At 34.9% G+C, this 24,377-nt stretch overlaps 1 protein-coding gene across 1 annotated transcript in view; it reads right to left on the bottom strand.

The window, feature by feature from the left end:
* DENND1B (DENN domain containing 1B) overlaps positions 1–24,377 on the bottom strand; it is a 253,347-nt gene that overhangs the window by 91,638 nt on the left and 137,332 nt on the right. The window contains exons 11-13 of the mRNA XM_082670771.1: positions 19,983–20,083; positions 14,029–14,074; positions 9,150–9,251 (exon numbers count right to left, since the gene is read on the bottom strand). Coding sequence (XP_082526897.1) covers positions 9,150–9,251; positions 14,029–14,074; positions 19,983–20,083 — 249 coding nt within the window. The remainder of the gene's footprint in view (positions 1–9,149; positions 9,252–14,028; positions 14,075–19,982; positions 20,084–24,377) is intronic.

Raw genomic sequence — 24,377 nt, 5'->3', positions numbered from 1 at the left:
GAAATACACTGGATTTTGAAGACTTAAAAAGAGCAAAATACCTCATTAATAATTTTATTGATTACATGATGAAACAGCATTTTGAATATACTGGATTAAATAAAATACATTATTAAAATTAATTTCACCTATTCCTTTTTACCATGATTACTAGAAACATTTTAATTGCATATGTGGCTCATATTATATTTCTATTGGACGGTGCTATTCTATATGAGCATACTATATAATTTCAAACAGACATGTGAGACTAGCAAGAAATATGGTTAAGTTTTTCCTTTGCCTATTTCTACATTATTTCAACCTTTACAAACAGCATATAAGGAGTTCTTCCTTGACCTACTCTAGGTGGGCTTCGACTGCCAGTAGGTCTGAGGTGGTTCCTGTTTTTCAGAGACCAGAAGGGCAGCTGAGTTAAGCGTTTCTGTGTGCACCAATGAGCGCTCAGAAACAGCCTGTAAAAATGAAAGCGTTTTTTAATAGTCAGCTTCAGCTATTAGGATATTACTCTAACATAAAATGATTGTGTCAGCCTTGCTATTTTCCTGTCCTTTAGACCACTGGAGTAAATTATCACCAGTTACCACTATGCTTTGCAGAGCTAAATAGCTTTTAGCTGTTTTTATCTATAAATAAGGTGATATATCTTCTGCACTTATTTAAAATACTTGGTCTGGGAAATAGCATTTTCTGCTTTAATTTCCAAACTTCTAAGTTTAGTTACGAAATAAATGTACATCTTTCCATGATACCCTAAAGTTTATACTCACATATAACTGAATTCAGAAAAGCATTTGGAACCTTGGTCACATGGCTATTATCACAAAATCCTATCATGGGATCTTGAAAAAGTATCAATTGTTTTCTCTTTTTATTCTTAACAAAGTAAGCTTCAATCTCCGATGGCTAAAGATGACTTGAAAACTGACATTTTATTTTATTATGACATTTTTTAGTCTGTATATAAATTATTTTTGAAGTCTAATTAGGTATCATACTAGACCTCCCCTGCAAAAAAAAAAAGTTAAACAGTGAAAAAAACTTCAGAATAAACGTCATTTCACTGCTCTTATCAAATGTTCAAATTCCTTTCATACAACGAGAATCCAGGCTTCTAAAGCAGCCATCACAGGAGGAATTATAACCTGGGTTTGAGCCCAGTGGGAGTTCACTGCAACATGAATAATATTACCACCAATTCTCCACTTTTACCCTCTTAGCACTAAGTGACCATGGATAAAAGAAGGGAATTACATGAGTAAACACAGCAAACAGGTATAAATAGAAGAGTGCAAGCCACGTGCACATGGGCTGAGTAATGAAGCAATTATGCCAACCGGGGGTTAGGAAGGGAGGTGACATAAAAGAGCTGAGTTTTTCAGAGAAGTGACAGAAATTTTCTCTTGACTTTTAGATGTGTCTTCTCAGGAAAAATAAATCAATCACTGTAACCCATAAATTTTAATTTTACTTTTTAGGATCACAAAGAGAAACACAAGGGTAAAGAACAGAAGATAAAAATAAATGTTCAGGAATAACATTAGGATAAAACCTACATGACCGGAAACATCTCTGTGATGTCTTTAAGTATCCTTTTTCCTAACTAAGCTGCACTCTAGAAACTACGGACATTCAGAAAAGTTAATGTTTCAAATAATTATTTGCTTTAGGAAAAAGTTACAAGGTTAAAGCCTTTTATTCTTCCATGAAACATGTTATGGTCATTGTATGAATCAGATATTAAATCCTTACACTTCTTTAATCCTTCTGATGTTCAGTTTTTTAAGCAATAAAATTAACGCTTCCTTCTTAACATAATTTTCTAACATGCTTCTATCTAAGAATTAAAACAGTAACCTTTAACATTTATTAAATGAAAAACATATGATACACTCCCAGAGGGTATCATGACATTGTTTCTCTGAATGCTTAAATTACCTTTCGAAGCCTAAAATACCACGTCATCTACAACTATTCTCCCTTCAGAGGCATCTTAAAATGATCACAACCCAAACTGCTCTTACTCTACCTCAAGTCCAATGTCAGTGTCACTTCCGCGCATCCAGGTGCCTTGCAGGTCCTCTCAACGCTGCACCCTTTCTCATCTTCCATAAGCAGTAATCACTGAGCCCCAGCTGTTCGACCTCTGATGTAGATTTCAAATCTGTCCGCTTTTCTCCAACTCCCTGCCACTATCCAGTTCAAGCACCTCCCATCTCTCACCTAGACCACTGCAAATGGTCTCTGAACTGCTTCATTTCTGCTTCGTTACCCCAGTGATCTTCAGGACCTAGAACCCAAGATGATATTTTTAGAAGTCAAAGTGGATCTCACTATTATTCCTCTGCTACAAATCTCCAGTGAATTCCCAGTAAAGTCTGGAGGTCCTGAACAAGAAGCACAGACCTTCCACTCATTTTAAGATGCCTCTGAAGGGAAAATAGTTGTAGATGATGCTCTCACTCCTACCTGTCTCTACCACCTCATCTGTGTAACCTCTTCTTTTGTTCCTCTAAGCGCAGCTATACAGGACTTCCTTCCATTCCCTGAACCTGCCAACAGCAGAGCCTTTGTATATGCTATTCCGCAACCTTCCACCTTACTCATACTCATTGTTCAGGCCAGGTCTGCACTCAGGTGTTTTGACATGTTGAGCTGAACCTCAAAAGGCAGATCTCAGTTTGGAGGCAGGTAAGAGTGGCCTCTCAGCTTGGCTACCATTATTTTCATTTGGGCTCGCTTATGGCAGAGACAGCTGTCAGCCTACCAACAGCCACTCTCCCTCTCTTTGGTAATAGAAATCTTAAGTTTTGAACGGTGCTTGGTTAACCCAGCTGGGCAAACCCAGCTATTTCCCAGGATCACCATGACCTGGTGTGGCCCTGTGGTTGGGTTCAGCTAATAATGGAATGTGAGTTCCAGGACCACAGCTTCTACGTCTTCCTGTCCACTCTGCTCCCAGCACAATACAGGCATACAGTAGGTGCTCAATCAGTATCTGCTGAACGAATGAACAAATTAACCTGTCCAAGGCATGCTGCTACACTAACTTCTCTAGTTAACTGGATCAGAATATCTGTGATGGTGCCCGGGAACAAAATTCATTGAGAAGTCCACCAAGTCATCATATCAGCAAGATTTGGAAACCACTATGATGACAGTGCTCACAACATCACGCACACAAAAAGTCTCTCAAATACGGAGAAGAACTTAAAAAACAAGGAACAAATTTTTAAATTATTTTAAAGCCAAAACATATATATACATACATACACACATACTGGCCATAAGAAGACAGAGAAGCACATTATTAAGATGATAGTGGAGGAAAAAAGACATCAGGAGAGGGGCTTCCCTGGTGGCGTAGGGATTAAGAATCCGCCTGCCAATGCAGGGGACATGGGTTCGAGCCCTGGTCCAGGAAGATCCCACATGCCGCGGAGCAACCAAGCCAGTGCGCCACAACCACCAAGCATGTGCTCTAGAGCCTATGCTCCGCAACAAGAGAAGCCACCACAATGAGAAGCTTGCGCACCACAATGAAGAGCAGCCCCCGCTCGCCGCAAGTAGAGAAAGCCCGCGTGCAGCAACGAAGACCCAACGCAGCCAAAAATAAATTTAAAATAAGACATTAGGAGAAGAGCTGGCTAATTTAGATGGAAATGAAAGGCCAGGAGAAAGCCAAGGAAATTCATGAGCACTGAAAATCACTAGAAGTAGCAAACTCTAAATCAACTTTAAAATGGCAAACATACAGAGACATGCAGGGAGGAACCGCGCAGGGATGGGTCCTGCAGAGGGAGGCACAGATTCTCTCACGCAGCCAAGAGAAAAACAACAAAGACCTTTTAAATGTTGAGGCCCAATTAATTAAGATTTTGAGCTTTTAATTTTTGTTTTGTTATGCTTTGCTATTTAAAGTTTATATTAAAAAATACACACCAAGAAAACAGTAGGAAAAAATAGCAGGATCTATTCATAGTTTACTTACAAACAAAAAGCCTTTTTGTAAACAATCTCATCTCTGAAAGTAACTATTTAGAAGAAGGGTGAATCCCCGTAACAGCCAAAGTCGAGTGCAGGAGCACGGTGACTGCCATCACAACCTGCTCTCCTTCTCCAGAGACAGGAAACACACAGTTGCACGCAGAGCCACAAAGATGGATATTAAACCGGCTTCCAGGTTTCTCCCTTTCGTTACTATGAAAGTCAGATGAAAATACCCTTACAAACACTACTCTCAGGGGTAAACTGAAAGCAGGATTTGTCTCCTGGAGACTACTCTATTAAACAAAAAAGTGTCCTCTCAATTACTCCAGAACCAGAGTGAAATTGTAACATAGTTGCAACCTGGACACTCTACCAGTTTGCTGGGGACTTCATTCACTGCTAAACAAGATAAGGATTACAGCATGGCTGTGGCAAACCTGGAACTAATAAAATATTCTCTGGGGCCTTTTTTTTTCTCTTTCTAACATATATTATGACAATTTAACATACTAAACCTTCGTGTTAGATTAGAGGAAATATCCAATGAATTAAATATATTTATTGACTTATTTGTATGGTTGTAAGAGTTAAATTTGTTTACATACTTTAATTTTTTAAGCTGATTTTAAAAACTCTCTGAAAAAGCCAGTTCTTTTCCAAACTTATTCCCAAACTAATTAACTCACTTGAATACAGATATATGAAAATTTTAATTTAAAGTCAAGAGTTGGGTTTTTTTCCTCTAGTTCTTTAGGCTTGTAATGATTTTTAGTTAATCGGAGCAATTTGTGTCTTTCCTTTTCATGTAACGGTAAAACCATTAACCTAGTCCTTGGTGTGATACTTGAAAGCCTCAGTATAAGACGCACAGTATTTTATTTTTATTTATTTATTTATTTATTTTTGCGGTACATGGGCCTCTCACTGCTGTGGCCTCTCCCGTTGCGGAGCACAGGCTCCGGACGCGCAGGCTCAGAGGCCATGGCTCACGGGCCCAGCCGCTCCGCGGCATGTGGGATCTTCCCGGACCCGGGCACAAACCCGCGTCCCCTGCATCGGCAGGCGGACTCTCAACCACTGCGCCACCAGGGAAGCCCAAGACGCACAGTATTTTAAATGACTCTATTTTATAATAAGGTCTTTTCAATGTTTGAATAATTAAATATGCTTTATACTAAATGTTGCTGTCCTGTAACATACTGTGGCCTACCGTGAATGGTACAATAACTCTTCAGTGTACATACTGTATTTTCTACACAGGCTCATAATAGAAAATAGACAATCGTTTTCCAATAGCATTACATATAGCATGAAAATGAATTTTTAAAACTGTGTTGACAATCCTAATTTAAATCAAATAGGTCATAATGATACTTCTTTAACAAGATTAGAATGGAGAGTAAGCTTCTATATCAAATTTTAAGAGTTACTCATTGCACTGTGTATCACGTTTATACGAGACAGACCATGCTCTAGTGCCTGGGGTGTAAGTCAGAGGATCAACTTCTATGAACTAAAGCTCTAGACATACCATTAACAGCATACTTTCTGTGGCTTTATCCTCTTATCTAACATAGGGGTATAAGTATATTGACCTGTCTCAGAGTATATTATTTTTTACAGTCTAATAAATTAAAATTATTTAAAAACAGTTAAGCAGTACAGGTCAAAATTTGTTTTCCTAGTAATGAATATTCTAATGCATGTAACTTTTTCAGATGTCAATTCTAACCTGCTTTCTTCTATAATAGTTTATAATTGTTTTAACTTAATATTCACATAAAGACAGATTTCCTGTATCTCATTATAACTTTACTTAGCTTAATTTTCCCACTAGTGAGGCATCCTATTTATTTTTGAAATAGTAACAATTTCCAAATTACTTTTTAAAATGTTAATGATGATAAAAATTTAAATGAGCACTAATACCTTAGAAATACAACATTTTACATTATTATGTAATTGAAACTAAATTTGTGTATATATTTGCAATGAAGGGGGTCTCAATAATGCATTTTCTTAAATTAAAATGAACCCATTTGAGATTTCAAATGTTATATTTAATACAACTGGCTCTTTCTGCCCCCACTTAAAAACATACCACAATAACACTAACTGCAATCGATACTGTTACATAGCCCTAAAATTTACTTTTTTATTTCAAAACACTCAAACTACATATGTTTGAAGGTACCTATAACTTGGCATAGCCACTAAAAAAAATAAAACTCACAATGTATTCGTAGACAAAAACTACAACAGTATACTTTAATGCTTTTAAAAGTTATTCCATGTAATAATCAATATCGTTAAAATCACTCCCAATAAAATTTGTTTTTTTTCTTTTAATGATCCAGATCTAAAGTGAAATGATGAAATCGAAAAACAACTGTTCTTGTCAGAAGACAGGAAGAGAGTTTTTTCCCCTTCCCTTAAGGAAAACAAAGGATTCCTGAAAGCTTTGGCCTGATTTATTTTTCCAATTTTAAATACCTTAAGAGTAGCGGAACTGCTACTGGCATGGTAGTATTTCTAACAGTCAATAAATCTAAAATATTATGTGTGAATATTGGAATGAAGCCATTAAGAAGATTACAGCATGCAACACAGCAGAGGGTCCACAGGAAAAAAGAACTAGTAATTCAGGACAACTGTGACCACTGACCTTGGAACAGCCAAGACCACTGGTCAAGCTGACACAATAATAAAGTGCACATGCACAGAAAGCCATCTAGCCTGTAAGCATAATTTTAATGTTTTGGTGAATGATTTTAAAATGTCCCCATTTAAATATCAGTTAATTTATTAAGTTATCAAACAATACCAACTGTAATATTTTTCAGGCTTCAAGTATATTTTATTAATTCAAGTCACAGAAAAATTCAGTATGATCGTTTGTGATTTTTAACACGTCTCATTTAAAACATTTACAATTATAGCAAGTATGATGTGATACTTTATTGTATTTCCTACTATAAGAGATAGCTTTGGAAAACTGATGAAAAAGCTAAATTTATTAGAGCTGGGTTAAACGAACAATCACCTGAAACATTTTTAGAAAATGACTCTAACTTTAAAACATCTCATACTTTCTGTAGATAGTCCTAGCTCCACCTCAGGACTATTTCAGTTTATTCATTCTTCAAATTTGTCTAAGTCTGCACTCCTTAATTCCGAGCATATATTTAGTTATATCTACATTACCTTGCAGAGTTCCTTTTTATGAATATGTTTTTACTATTTCAGTTATGTTCAGTTAACTGTTGCTTATAAATAAACAATGAGATGGTCCCTCTTGTCATTTATATATTTAGGCTTTTACATTTCATGAATATTGTTTAACTTCCTCACATATTTAAATAAATGTTTCAATATCAAACTAATTCTACTAGGAAAGTAGAGGTTCCCAATTTAAAAAGAATCACTCATCAAAACATTACTATTAAAGATTGTTTTTCTCAAAGAAATAATCAGCTATCACTGGGGCTGACTATAAAAATTTTAATATAACACAAAAAAGCTGATTTCTTTTTCTTTTTTCTTCCTCTTTCTTATCCTTCCTCATTTAAAAAAAAGAAAAAACAATCCTTTCTTCTTAGGGAATTAATGGTAGGAACTACATGCACATAAGGAAAACATTCTTAAAAGCTAGGACTTTATTTTCATAATTATGCCCCTATCCAGTGAAGAATACTTTGATGGATTTCTAAATGAACAACTCCAATCCTTTCTAGCAGCTTCTGCAAAATCTTTATAATGAGGCAATCGAGTTATAATGAGCTAAAAAGATAATATAATTCTTCACTGGACTGGGTTTGGATTTGTTCATACATAGCATAAATTTTACTACAGTTAGATAAAGTAGTTCGATTTAATTTGCTTCAAGGTCAGCAAGTATTTTAGGTTATTTATGGGCATAAATAATCTGAGTTTGACTTTAAAGTCACATTTTCCCTATCACTAGCCATAAAAGCAATCAAGGCTAGTATTACTGTATTTTCTGAGTTTGAGATTTTTTTTATTCTTTTTTATTTTCAAGCTCCCTAACAGTGATTTCAAAGTACTTGCAGTATTACAGAAAAAAAATATATTTTAAAGGTTTTTTATTCCCGAATTTTAATATAGCTGAATAAACAATGGGTTTTTTTTTTAAAAGGGGAGTTATTTTAACTTAGAACTATGTTATAAAGATATTTTAAAATAGCCATTAGAATATATACAGAAACAGTACAATCTGCATTTTTACCCTGTTCTGAGGAATACGAAGGCCAGAAAATTGACTTTGGAGACTATTTAACACAAAGTACAGAATATATCCTATTATAAGCTGCAGACCCACACATGCACACACACACAAACCTCTGCAAGATCAAAGACCAGAAGAGAGCCGGCACTTAATTTATCAGCCTTTACAGACAAAAGACAGTTTTCGTCATTTCAAAAGGATCAGATGTCTTTTATGACAAACTGGGTTTGCAGTTTAATTTACAAATAGAATTCTAAGTAAGCAGTCTTTGCTCTGCCAGAGCAAATGACAAACAGTGTAGGTTTTCATTCTTGCAGCCCTCAGCAGGATAGAAAGGATTAAAATAAAACTGAAATAATTTATAGAAAACAAATAAATGTTTCAGAAAGTTGAGGGAGATCAAAGCCAGAATTTTCTGACCCCAACTGTACAAGCATTTCTTATTATATTGACCAGTGCCATCAGATCATTAATTAAAAGGAAAAGCGCTGGCAGGTGGCAGGGAAGCAAAAGCCGATAATTGGCCCCCTTCTTCTTCTTGCCTTCAAAAACTCTCTCATTCTTTTGCAAGACATGCCACTAGGCAGATAGAAATGCCTACTTTGTAATATAATGATTAAGATGAGATGAAGAGACTTATGTTTAAAGAAACTCTGCCTAATGAATGCATCTAGCTTTTTAATTACGATCCTACTTTTACAATAAGGAATATGATATTGCATCTGACATCTCCTCAACTGCCAAAAGGTAAAAATACGAAAGACAGACTCTGCTTTGACTCCTCTCACACCACATGCTCATATTCAGCCCTACTATTTCAGACAGAAAAATGGGAAAGTAACTCTTGGTGATTCAAGGGTCCAGGAGAAAACATATATACGCTTGTTCACCACAAAATATCCTCCAGACTTACCACGTCACTTGGTAGGCTGCTCAAGTCATTAAATGGTGATTCTAAAGTGTTTGTGTCAACATTTAACATAACCACATCCTCCAATGATTTATTTTTCACTCTCTGTTTAAAAAACACAATTATAAACAAACATCTTAGTATATTTTCCTTCCAAAGTTATAATGAACGTAGATATGTAGAGAAAATTATCTTAATGCATTATCCTTAGGAAAAGAAAAAAGGAAAATTCTACATCATAAAAGAATATAAACAATTTTGCCTTATGAGAAAGTCTGTCTAAACCATTCAAAAAAAAAGATTAAAAATGCTTAAAATAGCATGTTTACTCATCTAAATATATTAATAGTTTGGAGACACTGAATGTAATTTAACTACCAAAGAGATACTACAACAAATACAAAATAGGCATGGCTATATTAAACTAAATATTTATATCCTTTAAATTTTACCAATTGAATTTCAATCCTATGATACAGGAACATGTGGCCCGTTCTATAGCTATTTTTAGCCTAAATCATACTGCAGGGTTAACACAAAACAATAAATATGACTACTAAGTAGTAAAGTAAGTTTTAAATTAATAAATATTTTCTCTATATCTTCATGTAAATTTGGTATAAGTTGATGATGACAAGTGAAATTGAGTAAGAAAAAATGACAGAGAGCAGTAATATGGAATTTACTGTTAGTAATGTTTATCCCATGAATTTAATATAAAGGATCAAATTTAATAGCCTATCAGATTAACTATTTGATTTGTCATATTTGTTTGAAAGCTTAGTCAAATGGTCAAATTATCTCAATATATGCATAAATGATAGTAAATTAGAATTTATTAAATTTTTATCCTTAAAGAAAGAAAATATTTATAGTTTATTTTTCTTATTTAAACTAATATGTCTACTTAAACAAATCATATAATTCTATTAGTCTTATCTAGATGATAGCAAATAATATTATTTCCTAATGAAAATAAGTAAGGTGTGCATTAATGAAATATATCCATCAACCCAGAATTCCCTAATTGCATAGGTCAACTAGCAATTGGTCAATTAATTTCAGTGCAGTAGTTTTAAAAGTGACATTCTAGAATAATAGCCATTTTTTCAGATTATTTAAATAGCTTAATATTAAATTGGCCAAGCCAATTTTTTAAGTTAGCCAAGACTGGAATTTCTGTGATCCACTTGGAATTTCTGTGATCCACTTAGGATTTCAAATCTCTGCGTATCAGGTAGAATGTTAAATTTGCTAGGAAAATGGTAGTCTAGAGTAGGGAAGTTTTATGTGTTAGGATAGCCACAATGTCTATGTGGAATATGCATTCTCAAGGGGGCATGTGATTCTAAAACTCTATCCTGTAAAAGACATTATAATTATTCTAAAGTAAGACTAAGAAAATGGCCATTTCTAAGAAAGTAACTTATAACAGTGATACTATTGTCAAAACATTTATAAATAAACTCATTTCCTTTCCATGTGCATACATATACGTAAAAAAGGTTTACATATATAAATACGTGGTTATCTACAAATCAACTATAGCATAACTACAAAAATAACCTATGAACAAAAACTATATTTATATTAATGGCATTTGTATGCAAAAAGTATATAATAATTTTGATTTCCCTCTTCAATTCTAAGTTGCCCTTTTAACAGAAAATGTAAAGATAATCCAGAAACCTGATGTATTTTTCAAGGAATGAAATGAGTTCATCTAAATAGCATAGAGTAATGGTTATGTGACCCCAAAATGTTTGTAATGACGCTAACACTAAACTCTGAATAGCTGAGTCACTTTGCTGTGCACCTGAAACTATCACAACATTGTTAATCGGTTATACTCCAATATAAAATAAAAAGTTAAAAAAAAAAATCTCGGAATAAAGGAAATTAGCATTAGTATGAAATGTATACCTTTTTCAAAGTTTCTCTTAGTTTTAAGAAGTCTAATAATAGCTGAATATTAAAATTTGTTAACGGGAACACTCATTAAGAATGGAAAAGGTATTCATTTCAATAAATCAACAGACTGGGCCTCCCTAAAACGAGAACAATTCTACAAAGGCAAAAAAGGGGGGAGAAGATAGCATGTAATTTAAATCTTTAAAAAAAAATTCTTATTAATGTATTTTCTCTGTTATTTCCCTCCAAATCAGGCTTTAGCCATTTTTTTCTAAACAGGAGTGGAAAGTCATATGGCATATAAAACAGCACCACTTTCTCTGTCCCATATTTTTACGTCTCATAAAATTCATCAACTTGTTTGGATGGGGAAAGAGTAAGAAAATGTGAGAAAACAATGTGCTTTTTCTTCAAAAATAAGAAAATGATATTAGGACACAGACAAAATCTTATTGAGAACAACAGCAGATGCTGAACTGGCGAGACTCCTGGCATCCTCCACATGCCATCCTCCTTCCAGGTGATGCCAGCACACCTGCACACTCTGCACACGGAGCAAGGGAAGGGACACGGTGGAAGCAGCCACACGATACTGTGAAACTGGGCCAACACTTTACCTAGAATCATTTGTGCATTAAAACAAATAATATAACCCTCACATCTGTAGCCTGTACTGACTTATTCCCAATCACAGGCCTTAGTTTGCTTTGACTTCATCCCTAAAGTCTAGTTTTCAGGGAGAACAAAATGCCCTTGTCCTTTATTTTAGAAGCAAATTTACTTTTTAAAAAGAGATTTCTAGTCATCTTTTACTTATGATCGCACAAAAATAATTTTTAAAACAGATTTAGAAAGACATTAATTTCATGTCTTTGAACAATTGTTTAAAAGTCTTTGTAAAACTGATAAAAAGTGTTGAAACTGTCTTGACTGAGAGAAGAGAATATTTTGATTCTTCCTCCACAAAAAATTAGTTGTACTTGCAGCCAAACAAATGTGAAAAATTATTCAGTTCTGTCTCATATATAAAATATGTAAATATATATTTATATTTTAATTATAATACCATTTATATAAAATAAAAAAGCACAAAAGATCAGAATTTTAGTGAAAATAATCTGTGTAATAATGTCATCATAAAAATAGAAACGTAGGATCTGTATCACCTGGTAAAAGATTAAGAAGAAAGTTACTAAATGGTACCCAACGGGTTGAAAAACATTCTTAAAGTTCCTATTATAGTTTCTCCTTCACTATTAAACCAAATAAAACTGACTATTAAGACAGTTTGATAAGTCCAGAGTATAAAAGGTACAGAGATTTCAGCCGATCTAATCATGGCTTTACACAGTCTCATTTAATAAGAGCCAATTTAAAGTTAGAAAGGACTGCTTCTCCAAGACAATACTCTAAGGAGTAAAAAATTCTTAAATTTGCTCCTTTAAAAAAGGACTGATTTTCTCTACAGGTGTACAATAAACATGTGATAAACTGAATTGAATATTTAAAGCATGTACTCCTTTCTACAATATTTTGGAAAAGCTGAATCATTTGTTTTAAAAGTTGGTCTAGAATCATTATGTAAAAATAATAATAACATCAACAGGTACAATCAACCACTTTACATATTTTTCATCTGTATAAATAAATGTATTATAAAAATGACATATTCTATTAGGTACATTACGTAAGAAGAGATACGTGCACTAACATCAAAATCAAATTTGATAACTTTTTTTGAAACCATACCAACCAACCATGGTTAGATTTTGCAAAAAGTCAAACTACTGATGAATAAAATTCCAGTCATATATTCCACACTCTAATAACAGATTAAATACCTATTTATTCATGTTTTATCTTATACAATTTGTCCTTTCAATGCAAGTACCTTGGGCTGTAAGAAGTTATTTTCTAAAAATTGACAAAATATAGAGTCATAATGTTATCCAACCCAGACTTCAAAATTAAAAAGGAATTAAACCTACTAAAAATTCATTAAAATGTATTCTTTATTAATGGTTAAAGCACGACTCTCTCCACAAAGGATGCTCAGGAATTTTAAAATAATCACCAGGCTCTTCCTTGATCAGCAAAGTGATGACTGATGGTATATACAATGACAACAACTAATCAGAAAACCAAATCTAACTCATTAAAGTTGCTTATTAGAAACTGGGTTAAAGTACAATATGAACAACCAGCAAGAAAAGAAATATATTTGAAAAAATCAGCCGGCATAATGATGCCATGCAACTGACCCAAGTCTTTTGTTTACTTTTTTAGAAGCTAATCTTATAAGAAGTCTTCTCTGGAAACCTCACTGATTTGAAGCTCAAGGTGTTTAAAGCTCAAGGTTTTTCACTACAGTGATAACAAGTGACAAAAGTCATTTTCGAATGACAGTGCAAAAAAAAAAAAAAAACAAAACAAACTACATTTTAAGTCCCAATAGGACTGAAATTAAAGTCTTACAAAGTTATATTCTAATTTAAAAGTTCATGATTAGTGTATTAAAACACATTTTGAAAAACACCGGTACACTGAATTATAGTGAAGTTTGCAAAATAAAACTTTCCCTTTATGACACATAATTACATGAATTCTCACTTTCAAAATACAGAAATATTTCTTCTGAAAGAGAAATAGATATAAAAGATCTCAAGTTCCATAAAGAAAGTGGTTCATCAAAGACTAAGGTTTTTAGTATATAAAACTTACCATACGACTTCAACCAAATTGAACCTACTTTCAATGGGTCTCGTACCACTGAAGATGGTCATTTTGCATACTAATTAAAATAAAGTTATTTTAACACTACCTTTTTGAAAATGATCATGTAAGTACACTCTAAATATGCAACTAGTCACTTCTTTGTACTATTCAATTGATATTCTTTCAAAACACACCTGTTTTAAATTAATTCATAAAAATAATAGTTATCACAATCTCATGTCTGAAAGATACTCACCTCTATGAGGCTGGAGTGTATTCCGATCAGGTATGGCATTGGGGCACTAAATTAAAAATATATATGTATGTGTTCATATAGCTCATTAAAACTGAAACAATAAGTAATTCAGAATGCTTTAAAAAATAAATTTATTAAATGTATAGTTCTAACAGTACATCATAGATATTTAAAATTATTCAGTATAGAAAACTCAAATATAATCTTAGAGGCCATTAATATATTCAAATTAAGGTTGATTTATATAAAATCATGAAATCATTTATAATTAAAAGTTATAATGTTTAAAAAACAAGAATATTAGGGTCTAGGCCATAGTCTGAGATGAATCTTTTCTGTATACTTCCCATCAGATATATCCTAAATAATCATCAAATTTATTCACATTTCTTTGTACAGTTTTTTTATTCAGTTAGATTCTTATATGATTTTCTTAATATATATTCATTGTTTCACACCTACTATTTAGTCACCCAAATTTTTGAGTCAGTCACAATATATTTACTGAGACCTACTATGTGCCAGGCACGGTTTGGGAACTAGAGGTGCAAAGATAAATAATTTCCTCCCCCACTGTTACCATTCCATTTCTGTGCTATCTTTCCACTCATGTATCTTGTCTACTATTTAAACTCTGTACATTCTTATTTATCCCACTTTTAATTGTAATAATAATATAATTTTAATAAATTTTAAAATATTCAGGTAAGTTTAAGAATTCTATTGATTAATTCAACACAATATGTGGAGCATACTCAGGTGCCAGTACCTGGCATAGGGGTTAGGGTACAATAATGAACAATATAGACAGAATATATTCCCTTCTGGAGCTTATACTCTGGCAGAGAATACAGACATTAAATAATTTTTGTAATGTACAAATTAAGACTTACTAGCAATTTCAAAACTATTTCTCATGAAATATAGGGCAGAAATTATTCAACTTGACATTTCAAAATTAAAATGTTATTTAACAAGAAAACATGAAAATGAACAATGTCTACAAATGTGATAGAAGATATGCAAATAAATAGCTATTTAAAAATAAAACATTTTTGGCATTTCTTTTATATACATCTTTGTGTTATATTTAATGCAAACCTTTTCTGTTAATGAAAACAGATAACCTTCTTTTTCAAAGAATTTGCATAATTTTCCAAACATCCCCGTCATTATTAGAACAGAGCTGTCCAAACTCCTGCATGTCCACTTTGCTACTGAGAATCAGTTAACAGATAAAAGAGGCACCTTGGTAGATCCACAGTTTTCAAAGTAACCTTAAACAGTTCCTAATTTATTTAAGGGATGGCTAGCCACTAACTTCTATATCCAGGATTCACAAAAAATAAAAACGGTTCAAGTTCTTCTTCCAATCCTTATTAGCCTGTTCCTTAAGTCATATTGTACTAGATTCTAATTCCCAGTTGTCTTTGTCTTCTACAGCTTTGTTCCTTCCTATTTTTTTTTTATTTTTATGCAGTAGACCATCTGGAATTGATCTGATATTCTGGATATTTCATTTGACTGAAAGTTGAGAACTATTTATAGGCCTTGATATCCCTAGGATCTAACATATTTTCTGCCTTCAAAAGGAAACAGAAGGAATAAATGTGGACTCTTCCACTTTTGCTTAAATAAAAGGAGGCTAGTTGCTTCCCCAGTTCAAGTTCTCATCTCTGGAATTCCTTCTGTGACTCCATAGACGATATAAAATATGTGCCACTAACTCCTCTGGGCTCCCATGACTGGGTTCCGGCAACTTTCACAAAACAGGGTGGGCAACTCCCAAGATGTTAAATATGTCAAGCCTTCTCCACACCCAAAATAGTACAAATTTATTAAAGTTACTGTGCAATTTTCCAATTCGCCCCAGGCTAGGTTATCCAACAGGATTCATAATATAGAAAGATTCATAACATCTCAAATCTCAAAGCACGTTTTAATACAATGAGTGTTAATCAAAACACTTAAGACTTCTAAAAATAATTATTACATCCATTTTACATACGTTGAAGGTACACTGAGTGGATCAGATTTCAAACAATCAGAGCCAAAAGTAATAACTACCAACTGAAGTCCTACGAAATACACTAAGGTAACACTTTTAAAACTTCATGAAAGCTAGTCACCTCTTGAAACATAAACAATAAATTTACAGAAACTGTTAAACTAGAATAAAAATCCAATAAAGAATTCCTATGCAGAACTTAATAATAAAGTAAACCAAAACTTTTTCTATGGGATCACTGGGTATCTCTACGTGTTTTTACTTCATTAATTTCTACAAAATCTAAAATATAAACATGTTAGACTGCAAACATTATCAACTAGAGCATACTTTCCTAAAATAAACATGATGTTTTTTCAGAATATAGATTTAACTGAATAGTTATTTCATTGTCATGAAAATTGGATTGTATACATCCTAATATTAAGTCAGCCAAGTCTCATGAAAAGTAATTTTGCTACCCTAGCTGAAATCTCCTAATGAGACAGAGTGTTAATAAGTCAGGAAGAGTTCCTTGGCAACACAGATGTTTTATCAGCTATGTGCAAAACTACCCTAGATCTTTCTGTCAATGGAATTATTTTGCAAAGATAAGATACAGAAGGCTCTATTATGATTGCTGCTTCTTTTCGGTAGCAACTAATCTTTGCTGAAAAATAATTACTATGTAATAGCTTTTTTTCTTTTTAGGTTTTCTCATGGAGGCCACCCATGGGGTAGGCTGTAACAGCAGTATATTAACTTAGGGTAGTCTAAACAACATAATTTTCCATTTATGTTTTTAAAACACTATTCTCTTAGGAGCTACATCTTCTCCTTTCATAGAATGAAGAATCAGATAGATAGCCTAAATAAAAAGGTGACAACCATTCTCGAACAAATAAATGATTATACTTTTACTGGTACTGGAATCATACTACCTCCGAGGTGTTTAAGGGCTCAGAAGGTTAAGCGTGTCTGGCAACATTACTTTAGACTTGCTATATTAAAGTACTTTCCCTTTGTTGTTTTGTTTTGCTTTGTTTTTACAGTATCAATACCTAACATGAGATCCACCCTCTTAGCAAATTTTTAGGTCTACAATAGAGTATTGGTTAAGTAAAGGCACAATGTTAAACAGATCTCTAAAACTTAATCATCTTGAATAACTGAAACTTTATACCTGTTAAATAGAAACTCCCCATTTCCCCCTTATACTGGTAGATTAAGGGGAAAACAAAGATGGCGTCACTTCTTCCCAGTAGCCTTCCCTACCCTAGCAGATAGGTGGGCACTTCCTCCTAGGTGTTCTGCTCAGCGTTCTTTTATACGCCTCAGACCTAAACCCTAGAGCATCACAGTATTCCTCTGTGCTCATCATGTGCGCGTGTGTACATGTGCACAAACGTGGGAATTTCTTCCTATCTGGGGATCCGAGAGGGCAGGAGCTACGTCTTACTCATTACATTACATACTCGCAGCCTGGCAAACACATGTTTACTAAACGTCTGGCATACAAATGGATGAATGAATGAGCCGGCAAATTAGCAAGCCTTCCTCAGCCGACCAAGATGCGCTATTCATCCACGGTCACAAGATGGCATCGTGGCCCTCCAAGTCTGTGCCACACCAGAGACACACTTCCAGGAGTCAGGACTGCCTCAGGACTGGGAAAGTCCAATCACCTTGAAGAGCTGGCAAAATACACATCTACCCCATCACATCTTCCTGGTGCTATTTTTGGAGTGGAATATAACATTTTCTTTAAAAAAACCCCATGAGATCGAAGGGATAATCTCTAATATTTTTCTCCCTTTTGCATATAGGATCATTTGCAAAGATGTAAAGGGAAGAAAACCACTTTCCCTAGGGAACAGTTTAGTCCATGGAATTTTCTGACAATGAAAGAGAGCTGGAGTCATAGCTATTTTCGGGGAAAAAAAAAGTATATGATACTGCCCACTTCCTATGTCAGAAGCTGAGCCTATCACTGTGACCTTAAGGTTCAGGAACTCTCAGATAACTCCTTGTTTGACTATCACTGCTCTACTCTCTGGGCCAGGGAAGTGCCTGGCATGGCGGCTGTTAGAACTTGTCCTAAAGTGGCTATTTCAGAGGTTAGAAACTAGTAAGACTGAAACAAGCTTCCTTCATCACAGTGGAAGCAGCAGAAAAAGGACTTGATGGCAGGGTTAGAAAGTATCAGGAAGACATATCTGTAAAGAGGTAGCGACAGTTTCTAAATAACAATATTTTAGAAAGTCCTAAGTGTGTAATCATTACAGAGAACTGAACTTAAAGGGATGTTACCTCCTAAGATTTCAGAACATTTTTATAGAAAAATTTAAATGGCATTAACATTGCATATGATAAAATATAATTCTAAACCTCACAAAGTGTTGGTTCTTGAACCACTACTTTAATACAGATTTTAAAGAATCATACATCAATATATTTTCAAATACTTTTGTCAATATTATTTAAAATAAGTTTTAATTACTGAATACTATGTGGAAAGATCTACTACACATGTCGACATGAAAGAATTGAGGTTCCTGCTTTCAAGGATGCTAATCTATTCTAGGTATACTGGTCAGAGAAGAACACTCTAAAGTAAATACCAAGAGAGCTATTTCTAGATCCAGCTTTACTTGCAGATTCGTGTGTGTGGTGCTTCACAGTGTAATTAAACCACACACTTACAGTCTCCTGCCCCACTGTTTCTCCCTCCCAGCACCCAAAGTGCAGAATGGCAGTGGGAAGTCACTGGAAACCTGCTGCCCAGCATTATCAATACTATTACCCTGCTGTGGAAACACACAATTCACTGGTATAATCAATATGTGGCCAAAGGTACGTACTCTCGTTAAAAATCATTTGTCCTGAAGAAGGCTAGTCTTGAAAACGTCAATGTTATGAACTTAGATCATTTTAACCCTTAAACACTTTAAGTGATCTGCTTTTCATGAAATCAGAAAGTTAAATAAATAACTACTTTGATTCTAAAAGATCTTTGTTTTTTAATAACATTAGTTGTGATATAAATGAACACATTATGGTCAAAATCAGTTCCTTCTTTGTGTGTGTGTGTGTGTGTGTGTGTGTGTGTGTGTGTGTGTGTGTGTGTGTGTGTGTGTGTGTGTGTGTGTGTGTACGTGCGCGCGCACATGCATGGTTTAGAGTAAAAATGTCATCTGGTTTCTTAAGAACTGAGCTACGCCTGCAGAAGATGATTACCCTACAGCCCCGAGGAAGATCCCAAGGCTGCTGTTTGGGAGTCTAATTCTTCCCTAACCTCCAGGAGAAGGGGACAGTTGAAATCAGACTGGGTGAGATCACTGGCAGCTGTGTCTGTGATGCCAAGAAACTTTCCAGAATTGCCCCCGACACTTGTCAACACTGATTTTCACAGTGGCTCAAGGCTGAGGCTTCGATAACCAGGAACTCAGGGAACCCCTGCATTAGAGGCAACCCCTCTGCTGGTATCTGGTACTGGATGTGCTACTGAGGGAAGAGGCGTGCGGGAAAGCGTGTCCTGAGGGGGAGGTCACGAGCGTGTGCTCCGAGAGAGGCAACCTGGTGTCTGAAAGACTCTGCGGACAAATGCTGGCATCTGGGATGTGGTGCTCTCACTGACACTACAACTTCTGTGAAATGCTCCTAACCACCGCGAAGACCGGATCGGCTTCTATTTATGCATTTAGTTATCTAGATGATTATAGAGGAAACTCACAAAATCTAAAGAACTTCATGTTTGCCAAGTATAAATTTTTGCTACCTTTGGAGAGAACTACTCTTCCCTTCATAAAACCACCTTTTAATACTTGTCACTCATCTCCACGTCACGTTTCAGGGATCTCATTCATGTATATACACACATGTACTCCAAGCTCACTGGATCTACACATGAATCGCTCTTTCTAACCCTAACACCTGGGCTGCCAGGGGTCCGGCAGAGCCAGCTTACCAGCAGTAGTCCAGCAGGTGAGGAGGGAGCGCTGGGATGTAGATGTGCTGCCAGTACATCGGGTAGAGCAGGGCGACCGATCCATGGAGACAGGCAGTTAACTAGAATTTGTGAAAGGAAAACAGCAGTAAGCGGCCGCTGACCTTCCAAACAGAGAGACATGCTCAAGTTATCAAAGACCGAAGACACTCATAAAACAATTTACTTAACGACCTGAATCACATTATCTTGACCAATTCTGCCTGCAAAAAGCCTCATGTTTCAGAAGGCCCTCTGAAAAACACATAAGCAGCAAAGTAGCTTCTTGGGCATCTTATGTGGGCGGTTATAACTTCCTGAAAATATAGTGTTTGGGGGCAAAACTTAGAACATATAAAAGGAAACCTGAAAAATTAGGCGAGCATCTTAGAAGGAACCGTAGGAAATTACAGTGTGTGCCGCCCAGGTTGCACTCACTCAGATTAATACACCACGATGCAATATGGGAAGGAGGAGAGGCTGAAAGCTCCTGGGGGATATCATTAGGGCAAATTGCCAAAGAATGAAACATGAGCCAGTCAGGAGAGTCTGGAAGCTGCAGTATCACCAGGGGACTCAACGTTCGACAGTTGGAGCTTCAGCAACGTGTGAACCGCGGGTGACGGTATCAGGAGACTCTGCTCACTGACACGGAGAATGTCACTATTGACCAGCGAGCTGCCCAAGCTTGACAGCTGTACCACAGGAAGCCAAGGATATCATAATTTCATATTTAAACTGTTCATTTCAGATTAACATCGTGTTTCCTAGCTTTATATCACAACAGCTGCAAATACACTGATGCTATTTTAAAGGTAATTGCCATTTTAATTGTTTTGTTTTGGCAAGCGGCTAATTAAATATTTTTTAATGCTTAGCAAAGGGATATCGCTTTTTTTTTTCCTCCCTCCTACTGACCCTCATCAGAATTCTTTCTCTGACTTCGTTTACATTTTAAATTATATTTCTGTATGTGTTGAGTCATTTCTTTAGCATTTAAAGCAATAATTAAATCAGCATTCTTCATTTTAAAGTTTTGCTATAGTCTGCATTTTCAAGACATTTACTGAATAAGTCATTTTATTTAACTTGAAAATCAGAATTAAAAAACAAAACCCTCTGAAAATGCACCACAAAATTTCTATAAACCATTATTTCTATTTTATTATACAAAGAAATTAAAATTTATACATAGTAATCAAATTAATTCAAAAGGATAAATGTAAACAAAGTAACTCAATCTTAACAGCAACATTTGTCTATATTTAAGTGTAAAATAGTTCCACTAGATTTTTTAAAAGTCAGTTGAAATAATCTAATCTGAACCAAAAACATAAAAATTTTGACTAAAAGTACTTTCATCTTCGTCATATGTATTATATTTCTTTTCCAGTTAAGATTTTTAATTAATTTTATACGGCAAAAAAATTTATTTGTTCCATTTAGAATGCTATCATTAAAGGATTTTATTACTTTGCACTTCGAAGTTTTAATATTTTATCTATACTATTCCTTCAATAAATATTATTTTTTAAATTCCTTAATTAGAGCATACAGTATACCACTAGGAGGCATTCAGATACTTCTATGTAACAATTACGGACCAGATTTATTTCTCTCACATATTTGAACTAGAGGGAAATGAAAATGGGGTTGATCTCAGTTGTGTCAATTCTTAGAGAGCTTGCATGTGCTCGCTGGTTGTAAATGAGGTAACTTTAAATGCTTCAGTGTAACTTGATGGGCTAAAAGCACTTATGTAGCTGTGAAAGGCAGTTAATTTACTCAATTTCTCCATCTGCAGATAGATGGCTTTTAAAAGAGCTCATTTAAAACCGTTTTAAAAAGGAAAGTATTCTTTCTTATTGTTGAGAAAATAATTAACAGTGTAACAAGAGGGAAAAAATGCATTCTCAAAATGAGGAATGATAATAATAGTAACTTATTTTACTAGGCACACCCAGAGTCCAAAGCACTCTATTAAATGCTACAGCTGTTTCCCTATGCCCTTAATGGTTATCTTTAAGTGAAGTTATGAATTTCTCACTAATAAGGCACAATATCATCTGATGAATTTGACTGGTTTCTTAGAGGATGATTTCTGCAACGAGAAGCAAAGTCACAAACTTTCTGCAAAGGCCAGCATTCAGCAGAGGGTCATGCCAGCTGATCAAGATCTACCAGGAAAGAAGGAAGCTCTACAGGATTCGTTAGCTTCTTAGATGCAGGGGATCAGTGACAGGGAGAGGTAAAAATACTACCCATCCCACATCCCTGCCCGGCCCCAAACCTCAGTTTCTGGCCTAAGCGACCAGGACGAATTATTTAAAGAAATATAACAAAAGTGTCAGGTTCAGGTGGGACTGTAAGGAATGTGCTCTCACAAATATTGATTCTGTTAACTATGAGACATCCAAGTGGAGATTTCCAAAGAAGGCAGAAACCTACCAAAGAAGATCTCCCTTACACACCTAGCATCATGTAATAACTATGTGATTTAAAAAATAGAGAAGATACTATTACAGCATATACTTTGTAGAGGAGATAGTAAAGTTGTAAGTAAAAAAAAAATACAATTAAGAAAAAATAAATTTACTAGGAAATTAAACAGTTATATGCAAGTTGTATAAGGTAAGAACAATGAAGTACATCGTGGACAAAAGTTAGGGACCGGCCACTAAGAGGCTGTGCCACGCTGGCACACCTGCAAATATAACCAGATCCCAGTTTCCCAATCTTTAAAATAAGAAATATATGCTAGATGATCTATAAACCCCGTCTCTGAGAGATCTAACATTCTCTACTCTTGGATCAGATCAATTCTAACATTTTGTATTTTTAGTAATAATTAAGAATTGTTTTTTCCATACGGGTGGTTAACAGAACATTTTAACTAGACTATAATTCAGATCCACGTTCTAAATCTATCTAAACATAATCTCTAAAAGCTTTAAAGCACATTAGGTAACTGTGAAATTGGAGACATTATAATAATTTACTTGCTTAATTCAACAGAGTTTTTGAGTACCTGCCATGTACCATCATAAATCTCTACTAAGCAACAGGGACACAGAACAGAACAAGTTACAAATCAGTGGGGAAAGCAAACAATAAACAAGTGAAACACATATTATGTCAGAGGTAAATTTTATGAAGAAACCTAAAGCAGGGTAAGAGCAGAAGGGCTATTCTAGACAGGAGCATAGGGACAAACTCTGATGTGGCCACATCTGCACTGAGACCTGACTGAAATATGGGAGCCACGTATGGTGCACTTGGGGAGAAGGGCATTCAGGAGTCCTGAGGTGGGAGCAGGCTTGGCACCTTCTTGGAGTAGTAGGGGGTTGCCTGATTAGATTAAACGGGAGAACAGCAGGAGCTGAGGTCAGAGAGGAAGCAAGGTCGGAACTGAAGAGCCTCCTGGGACACAGCAAAGACGCCAGATTTCATTCTGGATAAGATCTGTCCGCACCTCTGAACACAGTGCTAACTGTCACAACAAATCATTTACCTAGAACATTTCCAGAACTTTGCAAATTAAGGAAAATAAACAACATACTTTAGAAGTTTGCTTTGCAGAATCAAGTTCTATAAAGAAATGAGATCAGATGGAGTATAGTCTATAAAAATACTGAATCACTATGTTGTACACCTGAAACTAGTATAATATTATAAATCAACTACATGTCAATTAAAAAAAAAATGAGATCAATTTATAAGCCAAGTAAGAAGGAAAAAATTCTTACTTTTAGGTTATTTATGAAATATTGAATCTTTAAGCTTAAAGGGAAATGCTAATCATATTTCTTTGGATCAGAATTACCCAAAATTCTATGATAGGTTCATGATAGGGCTAGAACCCCACGGCGCTCTTCTGACATTCTGTCAGCTGTTTTTCTAACACCACGTAAGCTGTTCTTCATGAAAGCAGGGGAGAGGAGAGAAGAAGATTCGGTGTTTGGGTTAGAACATGTTCCTGGCATAACATCCTTGAAACTGAAGGACTTATACATTGCTATCATTGAATAAAAATGAAGCGTAATAAATAAAGCAAAAAATGTACCAAATAAAGGTTAAAGAAAAAAAATCTTCGTTAAATGGCATAGGAATATTTAAACGCACATATAATTTCACAGAGCACACTCAATATATTGAACTGATTCAGACCCAAAGTGTGGACTAACACAAAATAAAATCACTGGGATATTTATTTCCCATATAGTACAACTGTAAAATAAGTACATATGAAAACCATGTGAAAGAGACAAGAACTGGGGCCTGTGAAATCAGAGGGAGAAACCTGACAACAAAGGTTGGCAACAGTGAGCTTAGTGGTGGAATAAAGGCACCTAGAGCTTCCCGTTCTGGCCACAGGTC

This window comes from Grampus griseus, assembly GCF_964374135.1.
Source record: "Grampus griseus genome assembly, chromosome: 1".
Classification (NCBI taxonomy): Eukaryota; Metazoa; Chordata; class Mammalia; order Artiodactyla; family Delphinidae; genus Grampus; species Grampus griseus.
This window is presented reverse-complemented; position numbering and strand designations above follow the sequence as displayed.